Here is a 17,883-nt window from a genome sequence, read left to right as displayed (position 1 = left end):
GAAATAGATATTAGATAGATACAGTAGATAGATACATAGATGATAGATAGACAGATAGATGGATAGATAGATAGATGGATATGATACAGATAATGGATTATAGATAGATAGATAGATAGATAGATGAGAGATAGATTAAGTAGATAGATAGAAATAGATATTAGATACAGCATATAGATAGATTGATAGATGATAGATAGATAGATAGATAGATAGATAGATATGTAGATAGATAGATAGATAATAGATAGATATGGGATAGACAGACAGATAGATATATGGACAGATAGTAAAATCCCATTTATTTTGCATCTTCTTCCCTGGTTCCTTTGCTGCCATATGAGTGCAGCAGGTCGCAGAGGGGATTTTCTGCTGTGGAGGACCCCCTGAACCTCTCGCACTGGAGACCCTCTCCTTGAGGACCTGCTGCTAGCCTCCTCCATATATATGACTGCTACCCAGCTTTGGATGTAAAGTTTTCCTCCAATTTGTCCGTCCTTTGTCATGGCACGCTCAGTGGAGTGAGTGCGGAGGGAGGAGCCCCCCTGTTCTCCTTGCTCCCCCCAGCACATTCTCCTGCTCCTAATGTGACTGCACTGGCCCCTGATTTGGGCGCCCGCTGATTGGCTGGTGGCTGGCACATGCAGAGCAGGAGCTTTGTGTGACTTGGAGTGAAGTTGTGCAGATTGGAGTCTGGAGTCGGCGATCGCGGGTGTTCAGTCTGCTGCAGAGCGGGGGGAAGAGGCGCTCACAGGGGGATCAGGACTGCAGAATCAGCGATCCCCCTGCACTGGCGGATACAATGCCGGACGTGTGTGCAATCCTGATGTGACGCGAGCTAGTGCTGGAGCCGCTGCGGCAGCGCTCATCTGTGCACACATCGCGGCTTTCTGCCCAAACTTTGCGCCCTCGGCTTTCCATCTCCTCGCCTTGGATGCCTTTGGACTTCAGGTTTGCTGCTGCACAAGTTGGAGCCCCGATCTTTTAATTGCTTGCTGGCCATGGATCGCTGCCGGGACCTGAGGAGATCGTGGATCGGTAGGAAAACGAACTGTGTGTTATTCTGTGCATTGTCTATGGTCATCATCATGAAGCCATATGTCATCATGGGGAAGAATTTAAAGTACAGTATATACGAGGAGCAGCTGGTGGGGTCGGTGGTGGCCAGGCTAGCCGAGGACGTGGCCGATGTGCTGGCCAAGTTACCGAACCCTTCCTTGGTGCGGTTTAAGGCCATGCAGCAGGGGAAGACCCCTCTACTCATAGTCAAGGAGGACAACGGGGAGATCAGTATCGGGGCTAAGATCGATCGGGAGCAGCTGTGCCAGAAGAACTTAAATTGCTCCATAGAGTTTGACGTGATCACTCTGCCGACACAACATCTGCAGCTCTTCCATGTGGAGGTGGAGGTGCTGGATATCAATGATAATGCCCCCCATTTCTCCAGATCCCTCATCCCTATTGAGATATCAGAGAGTGCAGCAGTGGGCACCAGGATCCCCCTGGACAGCGCCTTTGACCCTGATGTCGGAGAAAATTCCCTTCATACCTATTCCCTGTCTGAGAATGAATATTTTAAGATCGAGGTCAAGACCAGGACCGATGGCGCCAAATATGCAGAACTTATTGTAGTCAGGGAGCTGGACAGGGAGCACCAGTCTAGCTATGAGCTCCAGCTCACTGCATCTGACATGGGGGTCCCTCAGAGATATGGCTCAGCGATCCTGAAAATCACCATTTCTGATTCCAATGACAACAGCCCAGTCTTTGAAAAGAAGTCCTATATCATCAAGCTCCCTGAAAATGCACCGGTTGGCACTTTACTAATAGACCTCAATGCCACCGACCCCGACGAGGGGGCAAATGGAAAGGTGGTGTACTCATTTAACAGCAACGTTTCCCCAAAAATTACTGAAACTTTCCGAATGGATCCTGAAAAAGGTCAGCTGACCCTAATAAAGCAAGTGGACTACGAGACTACAAAGTCCTATGAGATAGACGTTCAGGCCCAGGATATGGGACCCAATTCCATCCCGGGACACTGCAAGATTATTATAAATGTTATTGATGTGAATGATAACAAACCAGAGATCAATATCAATCTGATGTCTTCAGGTAAGGAGATTGCTTATATTTCAGAAAGTGCACCTCTGGATACCTTTGTGGCCTTGGTGAGAGTGCAAGATAAAGATTCAGGACTGAATGGAGAAATCATTTGTAAACTCCATGGACATGGACAATTCAAGCTGCAGAAAACCTATGAAAACAATTATTTAATATTGACCAATGCCTCACTTGATAGAGAAAAGAGGTCGGAGTATAGCTTGACAGTAATAGCCGAGGACAGGGGGCTGCCGAGCCTCTCCACAGTCAAGCACTTTGCAGTGCAGATAAGTGATGAGAATGACAACCCTCCACGGTTCCAGACCAACAGATATGAGATCGTTATTGTGGAAAACAATTTACCTGGAGCACATATAACATCTGTAAGGGCAACTGATCCAGATCAAGCCGAAAATGGTCAAGTGACATATATTATTCCTGAAAGCTATATTCAAGGTAGCTCTATTACAACCTATGTGACTATTGACCCCTCCAATGGTGCCATGTATGCACTAAGAGCATTTGACCATGAAGAAGTCAATCAGATTGTTTTCACCGTGCAGGCCAGGGACAGTGGAGTTCCACAGTTGGTCGCAAATGCCACAATAGTTCTCACAGTTGTAGATGAAAATGATAATTCTCCCGTCATTGTGGCCCCTGCCCTTCACAATAACACTGCAAAGATTTCAGTCCCCAGGGATGCGGAAAGTGGTTTCTTAATTACCAAAATTAAGGCTATGGACAGAGACTCTGGTCTGAACTCTGAACTTACTTGTTCCATCATTGCAGGAAATGAGTATGATGTTTTCCTTATTGACCCCAAATCTTGTGAAATTTACACTAATATGAGCATGGACACTTTCCCGATCCAGGAATGGGACCTTTTAGTTTTAGTCCACGACAAAGGGACTCCTCCACGTTCTACTAAAGCCCTTCTCAAATGTCATATCCTTGAAACTTCTGATGCTGCTGGCAGTACAGAGGCCACTTATGTTAACCAGGCCTCTAAGGATGTGTCTATGATTATTATTATTTCCCTGGGAGCTATTTGTGGAGTTCTTTTAATCATCATGGTTATTTTTGCAACAAGGTGTAACAGAGAAAAGAAGGACAACAGATCTTACAACTGCAGGGTGGCAGAGTCAACGTACCAGCATCATCCAAAGCGGCCTTCAAGACAAATTCACAAAGGGGACATTACTCTAGTGCCTACTATGAATGGGACACTTCCTATCAGATCCCACCACAGGTCTTCGCCATCACCATCCCCTACCTTGGAACGTGGCCAGATGAGCAGTAGGCAAAGTCACCATAGTCGCCAGTCACTCAACAGCCTAATGACAATTTCCTCTAATCATGTACCAGACTCTTTTTCTCTGGAACTGACCCATGCGACGCCTGCTGTAGAGGTAAATGGGACCTCTTTATATTACATATGATCCTATATTCCCCCCTCTCTCTTTCTCTCTCTCCTTTTCTCCCTTTCTCTCTCCCTCCCTCTGTTTCTTCTTTCTCTACCTTTTAGCTCTTTATTATGCCTGACAAGTAATTGGTAGTTGGAGTTTTATTCGCAACTTTTCTTAGATTCAGAGACTATTGAACTTAGTGTGAGGCCAAACTATGAGTAGGACCTTCTGTTGATTTTTTGTCTAAACCAGGAGATTTACTACTTAAGCTGCCTATTGTCTTACTACCTAATAGACTGTAATAATGTTGTCTTTTTTTTTTGTCTTCATGTCTGTTGGCAGGTATCCCAACTGCTCTCCATGCTTCACCAGGGACAGTACCAGCCGAGACCAAGCTTTCGAGGAAACAAATATTCGAGAAGCTACAGGTGAGATATTAAGGAATCCTTTGTTTTAGCCAAAGTTAACAGATACATGAGCTTGATAAAAGGATACTTATATCTTATACCCTTTCTGCAGGTATGCCCTTCAAGACATGGATAAATTTAGTCTAAAAGACAGTGGTCGTGGAGATAGTGAAGCTGGAGACAGTGATTACGACCTGGGCAGAGATTCTCCAATTGACAGACTTCTGGGAGAAGGATTCAGTGAACTTTTCCTTACCGATGGCCACAGAATGCCTCCAGGTACAGTAGGTTTGATGATGTCGCCTGTCTTATCCTTTTGCTGTTTCTTTCTGCTTTTCTGATTGATACAGAAGGTAACAGAAACACACATAAAACAAACAGGAACCTTTGAACCCTCCACTTTCCAATGCCCGCTGCTGCCTGCTTGTAGCTACAAAGCACAGCTGGTAGAGATGCGACAGCCACAATATTGAGCATTTTGCCCAAAGCAAAAGCAGTTTTAGCTAAGCAACAGATTTTATTCTCATGTGAATTTATGCTAAAAGGTTAGGCCAGGGGAGGAAAGTTATCTTAGTGTCGGTGGATTGGGAAAATATATGTACAGTGTATGAGAAAAGGAAATCCTCTTATCCGATGTATCTGTTTATTCTGCTGCAGTTCCAATTTTAATATGCAATCTTAAATGTCCTCACAAAATTCTACATACTTGTCGCCCCCTCTCCCCCCAAAGCAGCAATGTAAAAGAATACCTGTGATGTGCACACAATGAGACATTTAATTAGCCGAGCTAATATGATGATCCGTAGTGTTTGTTGTCCAGGCTGCGGCGCAGACCTTGTGTAACATGCCGGTTCATCTCCAGACTGCACGTTATCGAAAGAAACCGTCTTTCTTGTAGCTACGTCATGTTATCTAAGCACAGCACTAATGCAATAGTGGGAAGATCATATGATGTCTCAGCGACCGGTTGGGAAATAAGCGTTTCCATGTGTGTGTGAACAATCAATAGTTGTTCACAAATCTGTCCTATTAAGCAAATGTTCCAATTCTTGGAATGGTGGGTTTGGCCAGATCTTGAGAGTCGTGTGATTACAGAAGCTCTTTCTTTGAGGAGCATGTACAGATGATTTTGCTGAATGCTCACCATCAGCAGCACCGTGCCCTCCCAAGGTCACCCCGGCACAATTCTGATTTTTACAGCTCTCGTTTTGTTTATGTACTAAACAATGCTCTTTTATTAGGCGAACAGCAGCGAGCGTAGTAGCGCCACACAAGTTAGGTATCATGGAGGGGTGTTTACTAATCTATTTAAAAATGTCAGCTAAGTTAAAAGGGTTTTTGGAAGAACAATGACTTTGGGGCCCTCCTTCCCAGATAGTGACATGACTCCCTCCACACAGCCCCCAGCTCCTGCTGTCCTCAGTTGTAAGGGTCCCGCAGATGGAACCTATGTTCAATGTGGTCGTATGCTGTATTCCAGCCAGGCCATCTGTCCCCTTGTATTGTTTTCTTTTGCCTTTTCATCCTTCCCATTGCACTGCTTTAGTAATTTGACCGGGGTGTCTGTTAGTTTCATCTAACTACACCTGGGTTATTATTATTTTTTTTTTATCCTCAATAAATAGCACCAATTACTCATTTGCTGGAATTAACCCCTTACTGGCTGAAACAGTGGTAACACATTGCCCTCTCGTTGTCTTCTCTGTTCGCTGAGGCTTCAGCTGTAAGAGTAGTAAGATGGTATGGGGGGGGGCAGCTGTGCTTGAAATAATACTGACTGATATCTAAAAAAAAAAAAAAAATCTGATACTGTGTAGGAAATGATAGAATGAATTCTTGACTGTAAGGCTGGAGAAAAATAGAAAAATTCATTTTTTTATGATATTGTAACAGGTCCTGTCAGGACAGAGATGAATTTATGATAGCCATTTATAAGAAAATGGAAAATGATTCATGGCGTAGCTTATGCAAAATCTGTTTCTGGGAATATATGTATGAGAGCAGAGTGTGCCTCTTGCTGTAATAATGAGAAAACGGCTTATGATGATCTGAGCTTCGCTATGGAGGAAATATACGGTGGCTATTTATAGGGTCTCTGTGACCAATCTAAACACTTATGTATCATTGGGATTAGGGAATGTTTATAGATATATCGCCCTACTTGCTACATCCAATATATTTATTCTGGTTTCTTTTCTCATTTCCTACAGTAATGAGATACTGCACAGAAGAATGCCGGGTTCTAGGGCACTCCGACCAGTGTTGGATGCCACCTCTTCCCTCTCCATCTGCAGACTACAGGAATAACATGTTCATCCCTGGTGAAGAAGTCCAATCTCTCCAACAGACCCAGCAACAAAGCCAGCAGCAGACACAACAACAGACTCCTCTTATCGAGGATGATATGCTTCCTGTTGATCAGAATGAGAAAAAAAAAAGTTTTTCTACATTTGGCAAGGAGTCTCAGGACGAGGAAGCAGCTGAAGCCTGCACATCTTCGCTCCTCACTGAAATGAGCAGTGTTTTTCAACGCCTGCTACCTCCATCTATGGACAACTACACTGAATGCAGTGACGCTGACCGCTCAAACTCTTTAGAGCGACGGAAAGGCCAAGTGTCTACTAAGACAGTAAGTTACCCCCAAGGGGTTGCTGCATGGGCGGCAAACACACATTTTCAAAATCCCAACAATGTTGGTGGACCTTCTGTAGGAATCCATTCTAGCGCACAACCATCTTCTAAATGGTTGCCAGCCATGGAGGAAATCCCAGAGAACTATGAAGAAGATGACTTTGATAATGTTCTTAATCATCTTAATGATGGTAAACATGAACTTATGGACGCGAGTGAACTTGTGGCTGAAATTAATAAACTGCTTCAAGACGTGAGGCAAAATTAGGTGACTTGATATCATTCTTTTTCCATAATTATGGAGTTCTGGAACAATCAACAACACTTACTGACATTCGGTTGCATTTATAAAAATGTGTCTGTGTATGTTAAATATTCAAATGCTGTATTTTCATATGTACACAAAACTAGTGTGACTATTGCTATCTGTATTTTAAAAATACATTTGTATCTTATATTTATGTGTAATTTAAAAATAAAGAAATTTTATTTTTGTATTTTGTATGGCATGTTTTACTGCATGGAAAATTTTTGGACTGTTCCTCTTTTTACGAACCAATCAAACAGGTTGTGGATCCCTGTTCTGCAACAGGTCACTGTGTTTTGTGTTGACGTCCTGAAGATATACAACCTAAATATGCAAACCCCCTATCAAGTAATACTTTTATATATTGAATTCACTCTTGTAGAAATGATTTCCACTTGTTTAATATTACGGTTAAAAATAATAATAATAATAAAAAATTGTCACTATTGACCTTCATCTTATCTTCTCATTTTCTCCCTAGGAATAGCATACACATCTGTAAGTAAATAACCATATCCGATTATTCACTATATCTAAGGCCTCTTTCACATGTCTGTATATTTCCGATACCGGAAAAACCGGTACAGGAGATATCCGTGTCCATGTGTGTACTACGTGTGGCAACCGTGTGCCACCCGTGTACCGCATCAGTACCACACGGACAGCAGCCGGGGAACAGCGCTTACAGTAGTGCTACTTCCCCGGTGGCTGTCCATGTCACACGGAGGATATCAATGTATGTTCTCCGTGTGCATGTGTGCGGGACGTTTTGCCGTCCGTGGTGACGGCAAAAATCGGACATGTAAGAGTGTTTTGCTCACGGACACACGGTCCATAGAGACATACTGGCGTGCATAGACCCGTTCACTTGAATGGGTCTACGTGTGTACGTGTCTCCAGGACATGTGAAAATTGTCACCACACGTACTGGAGACACGGACATGTGAAAGGGACCTAAGAGTATATTCATTCTTACAATATACTAAATGGGCTGTCCAAATCACAGAAGAAATTTAGAATTTGCAGTTGAGGCCTAATTTTCTGAGGTTGTTCTACTGATGTCTGTGAAAGTTCTTATAGCCTGTCCAAAGAAAATAACCTTAATTGGCCCCTAAAATTGTTCAAATGTCTTTTAGGGTATGTACAGACGATCAACAAATGCTGCGGGTTGGATGCGGGATAGTTGCACAGCGTCCAACCCGCAGCCTCCAGGTGTTACAACATAGTGGATGGGATTTCAAGAAATCCCATGCCCACTATGTGTCCAGAGACGCCCGCGGCTTACCTGCGGAGACAGACATGCGTGATAAATTTCACCCATACAATGTATTGGACACGGTAAATTTGCACGGTTTAATGAACACACGAGGATTCTCCTGCGTTCAGTAGCCGACAGCGATTTGGACGCAGCGGACATGTGCTGCGTCCAAAGCACTGCCAATTACTGAACGTCTGCACATACCCTTAAAGGCTGATGCAATTTATTTCCTCTCATATTCAAATAACTAGTATGAATCCTTCATAGCAACTTTGCAAAAATGTCTATAACTCCATTTATTTCCATTTGGGATGGTGCAAACAACCGTATAAATCGGACAAGTGTCATCTGTGCTTTTGACGGAGAGCACCCGTACCCATGTTATTCTATGGGGCTATGCACATGTCCATTTTTCTCTTCAAACCGAGTGGTCTGAGGAAAAAAATTGCAGTATGCACAATTTGTCTACAAAAATCTGGAGGCACTCGCCCATTCATGTCTAAAGGTCCGTGAAAAAAATCAGGCCTCACATTGATGACATGTCCGATTTTCACGGTATGACATAACGGAGAGGGTAGAGAAACGTTTTTTCCCCGCCACATCTGAGAAAATCAGACCCCACTCCAATAAAACTGATCAGGGTGTGATTAGCATGGAAGGAGAGGACACGGTTATGTGAACCTACCTTTCAGGCCACATACACATGTTGAGTATTTGGTGAGTTTTTTACCTCAGTATTCGTAAGTCAAAACCAGGAGTGGGTGAAGAAATGCAGATACTGTTCCGCTGATTGTTTCACTACTGGTTTTGGTTCACAAAGGCTAAGGTAGAAAACTCGCCAAATATTCACCATGTGCACGTGGCCTTATGTGAGTGTTGCTGTTTTACACATGGTTTTACACAAGGTCCATTCAGATAAGTGTGAATAGATGTCTACAAAATTTCGACCTATTTCTATTTCTTTTGCGTGAATTCACCCATAATATATGGAAGTAGCATGTCAGATGATGTTTTTGACTTTTTATGACATCAATTCCTCGTAGAGTGTACTGTTAAAGAAAAAATAGTAGATAGCTAACATATATACTGTATATATATATATATATATATATATATATATATATATATATATTTCAATGTGAAGCAAAAAAAGAAGAAATATGCAGCACTCACCGATATAGCTGAAAAACTGTGCGTCTTTATTTCACATAAATTCCATCAATGGATGTGTGGACATGCGGGACGTTAGAGGAATGCTAGGGGAGGGAGGTGCCGGACAACGGCCGTTTCGTGATTACTCGCTTCTACGGGTCCGGCACCTCCCTCCCCTAGCATTCCTCTAACGTCCCGCATGTCCACACATCCATTGATGGAATTTATGTGAAATAAAGACGCACAGTTTTTCAGCTATATCGGTGAGTGCTGCATATTTCTTCTTTTTTTGCTTCACATTGAAATAATCATGTTTTTTCATGCAAGCACCTCCATTTTTTGACTGAATTATATGCCGCAATACTTCAGATAAATAGCTCCGTCTGGTAATGTGGTGATTTGTGTGCCCTAGTATGCCGTTCATCTGTTTGCTCTTTGCTGGGATCATATATATATATATCTAGTAATTTTGTATTAATAACTTACCCATACCAAGCAAGCTACCGCTCAGCTGTTATCATCTCTGGCGTGGCCGGATGTTAACTGTACGGAGCAGAACAGCGCAGCTCTGAGAGCCGGTCACTGGCTCTTTCAGGTAGTGCAGATAATGCAGAACAGCTTCTATTAAAGAGAATAGATGCAGCAATTCTGTCGTGTGGGAACTTACCCTAATATGATGGCAATGCACGAATGTTTGCTTGCTAGTGATATTTCCTGGTTAGCTGTTTATAATGATGTGAGCATACCACCTCTTATTCTATTTAATAGAAGCTGGTATGATCATATCATTATAAACAGCTAAACAGGAAAAATCACTAGCAAGCAAACATTCTTGCATTGCCATCATATTAGGGTAAGTTCCCACACGACAGAATTGCAGATTTTATTGGTGATTTGCTACAGATGTCACATTATGCAATGGTAAGGACATACATTTGTTGAAAAAAATCCGATATCCATTTGGAATTTCTTTTTTTATGGTGAGGATTCGATAAATCTCATCCATTTTGCTGCTACTGTAGTAAGCTATGGCTTTTTCATTTGCAAATCGGAAATGAAAAATTCAAAACCTATCCGCTACATGTGAACATACCCATAAAATTCTAGTCAGACACAATACTGGACAGCACAAGGTTCAAACCCTGATTGTTCCTGTATTTAAAGGGAACCTGTGATAAAATCCAACGCTGACTGAATCACAGGCAGCATGAAGCAAGCACTACCTGTTGTAGTCAGATATGTTTTACTCTGGAACGTTGCAGCGCATTTTCTCTCTGCCCTTATCCTCTTTGACTGATACATTTGACATATAAGGAAATACTTGCCTATCATTTGGAGTTAGGTAGGGAGAAGGTGGTCGGGAAAAGATCTTGGTCATCTCATCTGAGACACAAGGTCCCGGGTCGATTTTTCAGAGTATGTTTCCTTTGACGTGACCCAGAAGGAAACATGCCTGGCTGCAATCATGCAGACAGTGCCTGATTCATGCTACCCTTGGTTGTGGCAGTATAAACCTGATGACAGTTTCCCTATAAGCCTGACTGCACTTAATGTTATTGCAGGTGTAGGCAACCATAGTGAGAGGATAGAGCAAATGACACTCTGATAAAACTCGCATCAGAGCTGGATCAGAGTGTGATCATAGTATTCTTTGATTCTCTTGGATGAGGAGAAGATGGAGAAAAAAATTCTCCATCTTCTCCATTGTGTCAGTCCATGGAAATTGGACAGCACGCAGATGTCATTAGAGTGTAGTCCAATGTTTTCAATGGACTCATTGATTTGCATGGCCAAGTGTGATCCAAATATTGTATCAAATTTGGTCTTGCTGAGATATTTTTCCCCGGAGCTGCTGTGGCAGAGGAGAAAAATCAGACATGTGCACAGCCTCATAGACTAACATTGGTCGGAGTGCACCCGGACCGAAAATGCTCATCTGGATCTGCCCTTATTGTTAAGATAAAAAAAAAAATATATATATATATATATATATATATATATATATATATTTAAATATGTCATATTGAAAGAGAAAAGGAGGGCACTCACCGTTCTTGTGAAATGATAGTCCTTTATTCCATATTAACCATGCATAGGCGATGGTACAGGAGAAATGTAAAAAGACGGACAACAGCCGTTTCGTGCGCAATGCACTTCAACCGGTCCCCTTGTGTATTTTGTGATTTTCACAAACAGTATATAATTTAGCAAAGTAAATATTTCGACAGGTACATTCATAAGGCACTATTTCTTTATTTTTGTGGAGAGTAGATCATGTCAGCTGTCGATTTATAGAAGGAAATGATAGTAAAGGAAAGCTTTGTCTCTGTAATGAATGTGACCATCTTCTTGGCTACTGCAGTCATATTGTGGTCATCACACCACAGTGTTGGCATGTTTGGATGAAGGTAATCATACAATGCCTGAAGGATATTTGTATGGATGCCACACACCAAATCTATATTCTGTCGAGGAACATATGGTGATTTGTGGGGGAGCTGGCAGCAGTGAAATTGCCTACTATGTTAAATCATCTGTCCATTGATGTGATGCATATATTAAATTTACACCATGACATGTGATCAGACTGTTATTTATTCCTTATGTCACACCGTTTGCCTGAGAAAAAATTCAATGCACAATGTGACAGTCTGGGCCGGAGGGCTTTTAACAATTTCTTATATGCTGAGCAAAGCAAAAATGGCGCAATGTGTACTTTCTTTTTTCATAAAGCTACAACCAAATCTCAGCACCTTGACTGCCTTCTATTGTCCTACATGGTCATCTTCTACTTAGATGTACTGAACATTGCCTCTGGGTATTCAGAAGAACAAAGATATGAAGATAAATGGCACCTTGAACATCTACAGTATGTGGTCAGATTCTTTGAAGGGGTTGTCTCATCACCGGTTTTGGTATATTACTAAGATATGCCTTTAGTACACAGTTGGTTTGGGTTTAACGGTTACTTTCCACAAAAGAAAGTGATTGTAAAATACAGTTTACAATTAAAAGGATCACATAATCAAAAATTCCATTGCAAATTCAGAAGGGCAAGGTGGAAAAATATGTCTCAGGACTTTTGACAGATCTTATGGTAACTACCATACCTGTCCAACTTATCTAGAGGCATCTTGATAGGCATCAAAATATAAAGGAAAACCATGTGACCTATGGATAAAGCTAAGCAATGCACAGGAGACAATGTGGCACAGCTAATTCTTTACTCTGCTATCACTTAGTTCCACCGATCATCAGGGACGCAGCATCCAGATGTCCACTAATCGGACATTCAAGGCATAAGCTGTTGGATATGCAATCCACAACTGTCAGAAGACCATCTCTTTCACTGATTAATCTACCACCTATCACATGTAAAGATGTATTTTCTAATTTAATGTAAAAATTATATTTTCTTTTGACATTATCATAAAACGGCACAGCGATGTAATAAATCAATAAAACAGACTGTTAGGTCCTTAACCTACACCAGTTTGTTGATACGTATATACCCAGAGGAACACAAGTCACTTCATTGTGGGCTATAAAATTACCATTGTAAATGGTACAAATCAATACTGTCCACAATGCTCCAATCTGCCAACTCTTTAGAAAACTTCCAATTGCTTCTATAGAAAAGCAAAGACCCAAGATCGTAATGTTTAGATTGCTGTGATGTTGCGCTCCTTTACGCTCCCATACATCTCCCTCCTGTCATCCACACCTGTTTACAAGAACACTGGGCTCAGATGGCAAAAGACTGTATGAAGAGTAAAACCTTTTCTAGGAGGATTTCCTTCTGGCACCATATGTCGCATTCATCAAAGAATACTATCCCATCGTTTAATGGCTTTGTTGATAAGGCATTAGTTAAAATATATTTAAAGCACAGTATTGGGCCGTGATTTAATTGTCAGAGTCTGTTCACGTAAAACCCAATAATTGAAAGATAGTAATGGGGGTCACTGTTTGATTAATTACTTCTGGGCACCCTAGAAAACTATAATATACAGTATACTCACTTCCCACAACGGTGCTATTCCAGTGATGTCTTCAATTCTCAGCAGATCACTTGACATTGTTGGGTAACATAACCGCTGCAGCCAGTTAACGCCTCCTGATAGGCTGAAGTGGTCATCTGATAAAGCCATTGTCTGAACGGTATGCCAGGCTGGGTATAACATTTTTTCCATGACAATAAATTGCATGCACATTTTATGCAATTTCATGCTCTCTGTTATATTAGTTTATTGCACTTGAAACTGTTGTAAAAATGTAAATGTACAATGTCATTGTAAAATGTAAAATTTACTGTACAATGGAATGGTGAGCAAGGAAAGAGCGATGCTGGGTACCATGTCTGGAGGTAGACTTGTCTAGTAGATCACAGCTTTCTCCATAAGGAACCCCTTGTCTATGTGAGAATGAAGGTGTGTGGAGGCCAAGCTCTGACATCACATGGGGAATAGAAGTGATGTATTTAGAGCCAAGCGCATATTAGGAATATGCCTCTTGCCAGGAAAAATCCCTTGCTTATAAAATGGTCTGAGACACAATTACAGTAGAAAACTTATGAATTCACCAGTACAAGGCGAGCGAGATAGCAGCTAGGATTGACTCTGTAATAGTGGTAATCGAATGAATCACTCGGTGCCTTAGGCCTCATTCAGACATCCATGTATGATTGTCCGAATACAGCCCATGACTGGCCGCAGGTCTCCTGACTAGAACTTGACAGTCTCAAAGGCAAGCAAAAAGGCTATCAAGTTTGGTCAGGATCCCTACATCACAGTCTGTATGCTGTCCAAACCATAGATGGCCATGGTAGAGGAGCTATCCTAGGTGATCCTCTGAAACCAGTTGACCTGAGTTTCAATAATTGTCGGCACTAAAGGGAATTGTGAACAGGGAAACCCCCCCTCCCTTGGGTGGTGAGAAATCTGCTGCTGATAGAGAGTCAAGCAGTGGGACATCCTCATAGCCAACCAGTTTGGTTTTTTGCAGTTAATAGGGGATTAACAAAGACTTGTATCTTGCCTTAAATATGTAATATTTTTACTTGGTGTAAATGCCAACATTCTCACGAACATCATTACATTATTTGTATGATTCTTTTGGTTAAAAATTAAATTTAAAGCCTAAAAAAAGATTATCATAGAGGAAGGGATATGGCCATATTATGATTTCACATTTATCTCTATGATACAACAGGATACTTAAAGGGAACCTGTCACCTGTTTTGGCAACCATAAGATGCGACCATCGCCTTTCATTCTATAATGCTCTAGGTAAGCCCAAGGTCCAACCTGAAAGATAAGAAAAATAAGTTTTATTATACTCACTCGAGGGGGGCGGTCCTACCCGGTACGGTCCGATGGGTGTCACAGGTCAGGGTCCGGCGCCTCCCATCTTCTTGTGACGCTGCCCTCCTGCTTGCTTCCTAGCTCCCGGAATCGCACTTCTGCACAGGCGTACTTCTCTGCCCTCAACAGGCAGAGAAGTACTCAGCAGGCAGAGGAAAGTACTGCAGCGTGCAGGCTCCAGGAAAGGTCAGAGAGGCCCAGTGCCTGCGCACTGCAGTAGTTTGCTCTGCCCTCAACATGGCAGAGAAGTACGCCTGCGCAGGAGCGTGATGCTGGGAGTGAGGAAGCAACAGGAGGACGGCATTGCAAGAAGATGGGAGGAGCCAGACCGAGACCTGCGACACCCATCAGACCGGACCGCATCGGACCACCCTCCCGGGTGAGTATAATAAAACGTATTTTTCTTTTCTTGCAGGTTGGACCGGTAGCTTATCTACGGCATTATAGAATTAACACTATGGCTGGTCCATACAATCAGGGCAACTGTTACCACCCACCTTTCGTGTCTCCCCTTGTTTCCTCATAGATTGTAAGCTTGCGAGCAGGGCCCTTATTCCTCTTGGTATCTGTTATGATCTATGTGATTATTGTTATGCTGTATTGTATATTGTCTGTACAAGTCCCCTCTGAAATGTAAAGTGCTGCGGAATATGTCAGCGCTATAGAAATAAAATTTATTATTATATTAATGCTGTAGATAAGCTTTGAAGGGCAGCGGCCGCATCTTATAGCGGCCAAAACAGGAGACAGATGCACTTTAAAGGAAACCTGACAGCTGATACATGTGTGGCACCCCTGAGGGTCCGGTCACCACAAAGGTACTGCACCTCATCCAGAGGTGTGGTATCCCACCCTCACGTAAGGAGGGATCACCACCCAGGACTCCTAACACTGCACTCAACTTACACACTAGCTAGTCAGGGCACCTGGGCGTACCCTTCGGGAAGATGGCCTCATCCCAGACTGGCTAGGAAAGGGTGTGGGGGGGTTAGTGTAGAAGGTAGGTAGAGTGGGAGGAGGTTAGGTAGTGAGTGATAGTTAAACATCCAATCAGATTGAGAAAGGTGACAGTTGGTGGGAGGAGCTAGTTCTGAGGTAAAGAGAGCCTTCCAGAAACTAGTCAGTCAGTGACAGGACCAGCGAGAGAGCAGGATTGCTGTAGAGGACTGTGGGTGGAAAAGAGAGAAACATCTTAACCATGCTCCTGGACTGGGAAGAAGGGGTCCTAGGGGCACGGGTAGTGCGACTGGCCACCCGTGGTGCTCACATCCTAGAAGGGAAGGACCAGGTCAGAGCGAGGGAGCCGGCCCCTGAAGCTAGTGGAGGACTACAGGACTCAGCTGGGAAGCCGGAGGCTGAGGTAACTTTAAGAGCCTCAGCCACAAGCACCCTCCAAAAGGCAGCGGTATGAGTAATGGACCTCGGGGCCTGACCCACGTCGCCTGAGGAGATCCGTGGCTACCAGCTGGGGGCACTACTTGTGAAGGCACAGGGCAGGGAAAGTAATGAGAATTCAGTGCAGAGACACGGCCTTGAGAGAAGACACAAGGAGGAGTCCTGAAAGGTGTACCCAATCTGCCTGGGAGTTTGCCGAACCCCTCCCTTGGAGGACGCAGCACTAAGTGGACCAACGTGTACATGAAACTTGTGAGTAAAAACCCAGAAACTGCAGCCAACCTTTGAGTTATTTTACAACTGCCAGCCTCACACAGCAAACATCACCATCACCGTCACAAGCTCAACTGCCCAGGGACACAGCTCTACCCGTGAAGAGCTTCATCATCTCTGCCGTCCTAACACCGTCCCAGTGGATCTGCACCACAGCGTCGGCTTAACACCTTCATTGCAGAATACCACAGGTGGCGTCAAGAATCCCGTTTTCCCTATTAATTTCCTACCATCTTCCCCCTACATCTGAACTTCCATCATCTACACTGGACACCCAAGGCCACGGACCGGGTCACTATCACCACCGTGACACACTTCCCCTTTGAAAGAGCCTGAGGTAAAAAGATCTTTCTGGAAGATCCTGTCAGTTAGAGAGGGAGAGCTGATCTGAGAGGAGTTCAAGACAGGCAGCTGATCTGACAAGAGGAAAAGGACACGAGTAGAGATAAGAGGTTCTGGGAAAGCTAAAACTGCATATAGCAAACCCCTGAGCGAAGCGCTAATAGGGAGAAAAGGGACGTCAGAGTCCTGGGTGGACAGGAGCTGTATGTCCTGCTGCCGAATCTGAAAGTACAGGGAATTGTAAATTCCTGTGCGACATTGAATACCTGAGGGCACGACAGCAGATAAGGAGCCCAGGGCTGACGGTGAAAAGGACGGTACCCGTGGAATAGGCTCATGCTGACAGCCGTACAGGTTAGTGAAATGATCACGCAATTGACGGTCGCAGCATAGTTATAAACAGACCCACACGCTAAGCGCAGAAGGAAGGTCCTAAATCCCCACCTGGCAAGGTGGATCCCCTGAATGCCTCCAGGCGAGCCGGACTCATTCCATCACCTGTATGTGGTACTTCGGATTACAACCACTTTCAAGTAAAAGGTAAAGAAACTGCACCTCTCTGTGTCCTCCTCTCATTTCTCTGCACCCCAACGTTCACAGCCATTTTGACTATTAATTTAACACCTTTGCCCTGAGACTATTGCTCTACCTGTGGAAAGCTATTTTCACCTCAGCTGCGACACACCAACAGTCTCAGGGGAACAACACCACAGTGCTGGTCACCTCTGACCAGAATACCACAGGTGGCGTCACGTATTTAACCCTCTCTAAACTCTATCTTCATTTTTACCACATAAATACCACGCAACTTTCCCCTATTTTATTACTGGACGCCTCTGGGCCACTCTCCGGGTCACCGCTGCCGTGACACCAACCCCCATTGAAGTCGACGGGCCCGGTACCGAGTACCCCCAGACCCCGCGGGGCACTCTACATGCTCACAAATCCATGAAAAACATAGTTTAAAGGGAACCTGTTAGCAGTTTTGGCTGATATAAGATGTGGCCACTGCCTTTCAGGGCTTATACACAGCATTCTATTTGTGTTTGGTTCCTCCAAGTACTCCTGTTTCCTCCCACATTCCAAAGACATACTAATAGGGAATTTAGATTGTGAGCCCCATCGGGGACAGCGATTATAATGTGTGCATACTGTAAAGCACTGCCGAATATGTTAGCGCTATATAAAGATTATTATTATTATTATTATTATTATTGCACCAACTGGTAAATTGTAACATGTGGTA

General features: G+C 43.3%; 1 protein-coding gene across 1 annotated transcript; it reads left to right on the top strand.

The window, feature by feature from the left end:
* Positions 1–610: 610 nt before the first annotated feature.
* PCDH18 (protocadherin 18) lies at positions 611–7,310 on the top strand. Its single transcript, XM_073572099.1, has 4 exons — positions 611–3,512; positions 3,852–3,937; positions 4,029–4,195; positions 6,127–7,310. Exons 1-4 carry the CDS (start codon positions 1,002–1,004, stop codon positions 6,813–6,815), a joined length of 3,453 nt encoding a protein of 1,150 aa, XP_073428200.1. The 5' UTR covers positions 611–1,001; the 3' UTR covers positions 6,816–7,310.
* The last annotated feature ends 10,573 nt before the right edge of the window (positions 7,311–17,883 follow it).

Source organism: Dendrobates tinctorius, unplaced genomic scaffold, assembly GCF_039654945.1.
Source record: "Dendrobates tinctorius isolate UK_male_01 unplaced genomic scaffold, ASM3965494v1 ptg000030l, whole genome shotgun sequence".
In the NCBI taxonomy this organism is placed as follows: Eukaryota; Metazoa; Chordata; class Amphibia; order Anura; family Dendrobatidae; genus Dendrobates; species Dendrobates tinctorius.
The sequence above is the reverse complement of the archived record's forward strand: the minus strand, read 5'-3'. Positions and strand labels throughout refer to the sequence as shown.

Excerpts from the sequence above, each read along its gene's own strand:
- PCDH18 (XM_073572099.1), top strand. The coding sequence starts at position 1,002 with ATGGATCGCTGCCGGGACCTGAGGAGATCGTGGATCGGTAGGAAAACG. Across the intron at positions 3,513-3,851 it reads ATGCGACGCCTGCTGTAGAG|GTATCCCAACTGCTCTCCAT; the intron begins GTAAATGGGACC and ends GTCTGTTGGCAG. Across the intron at positions 4,196-6,126 it reads TGGCCACAGAATGCCTCCAG|TAATGAGATACTGCACAGAA; the intron begins GTACAGTAGGTT and ends CATTTCCTACAG.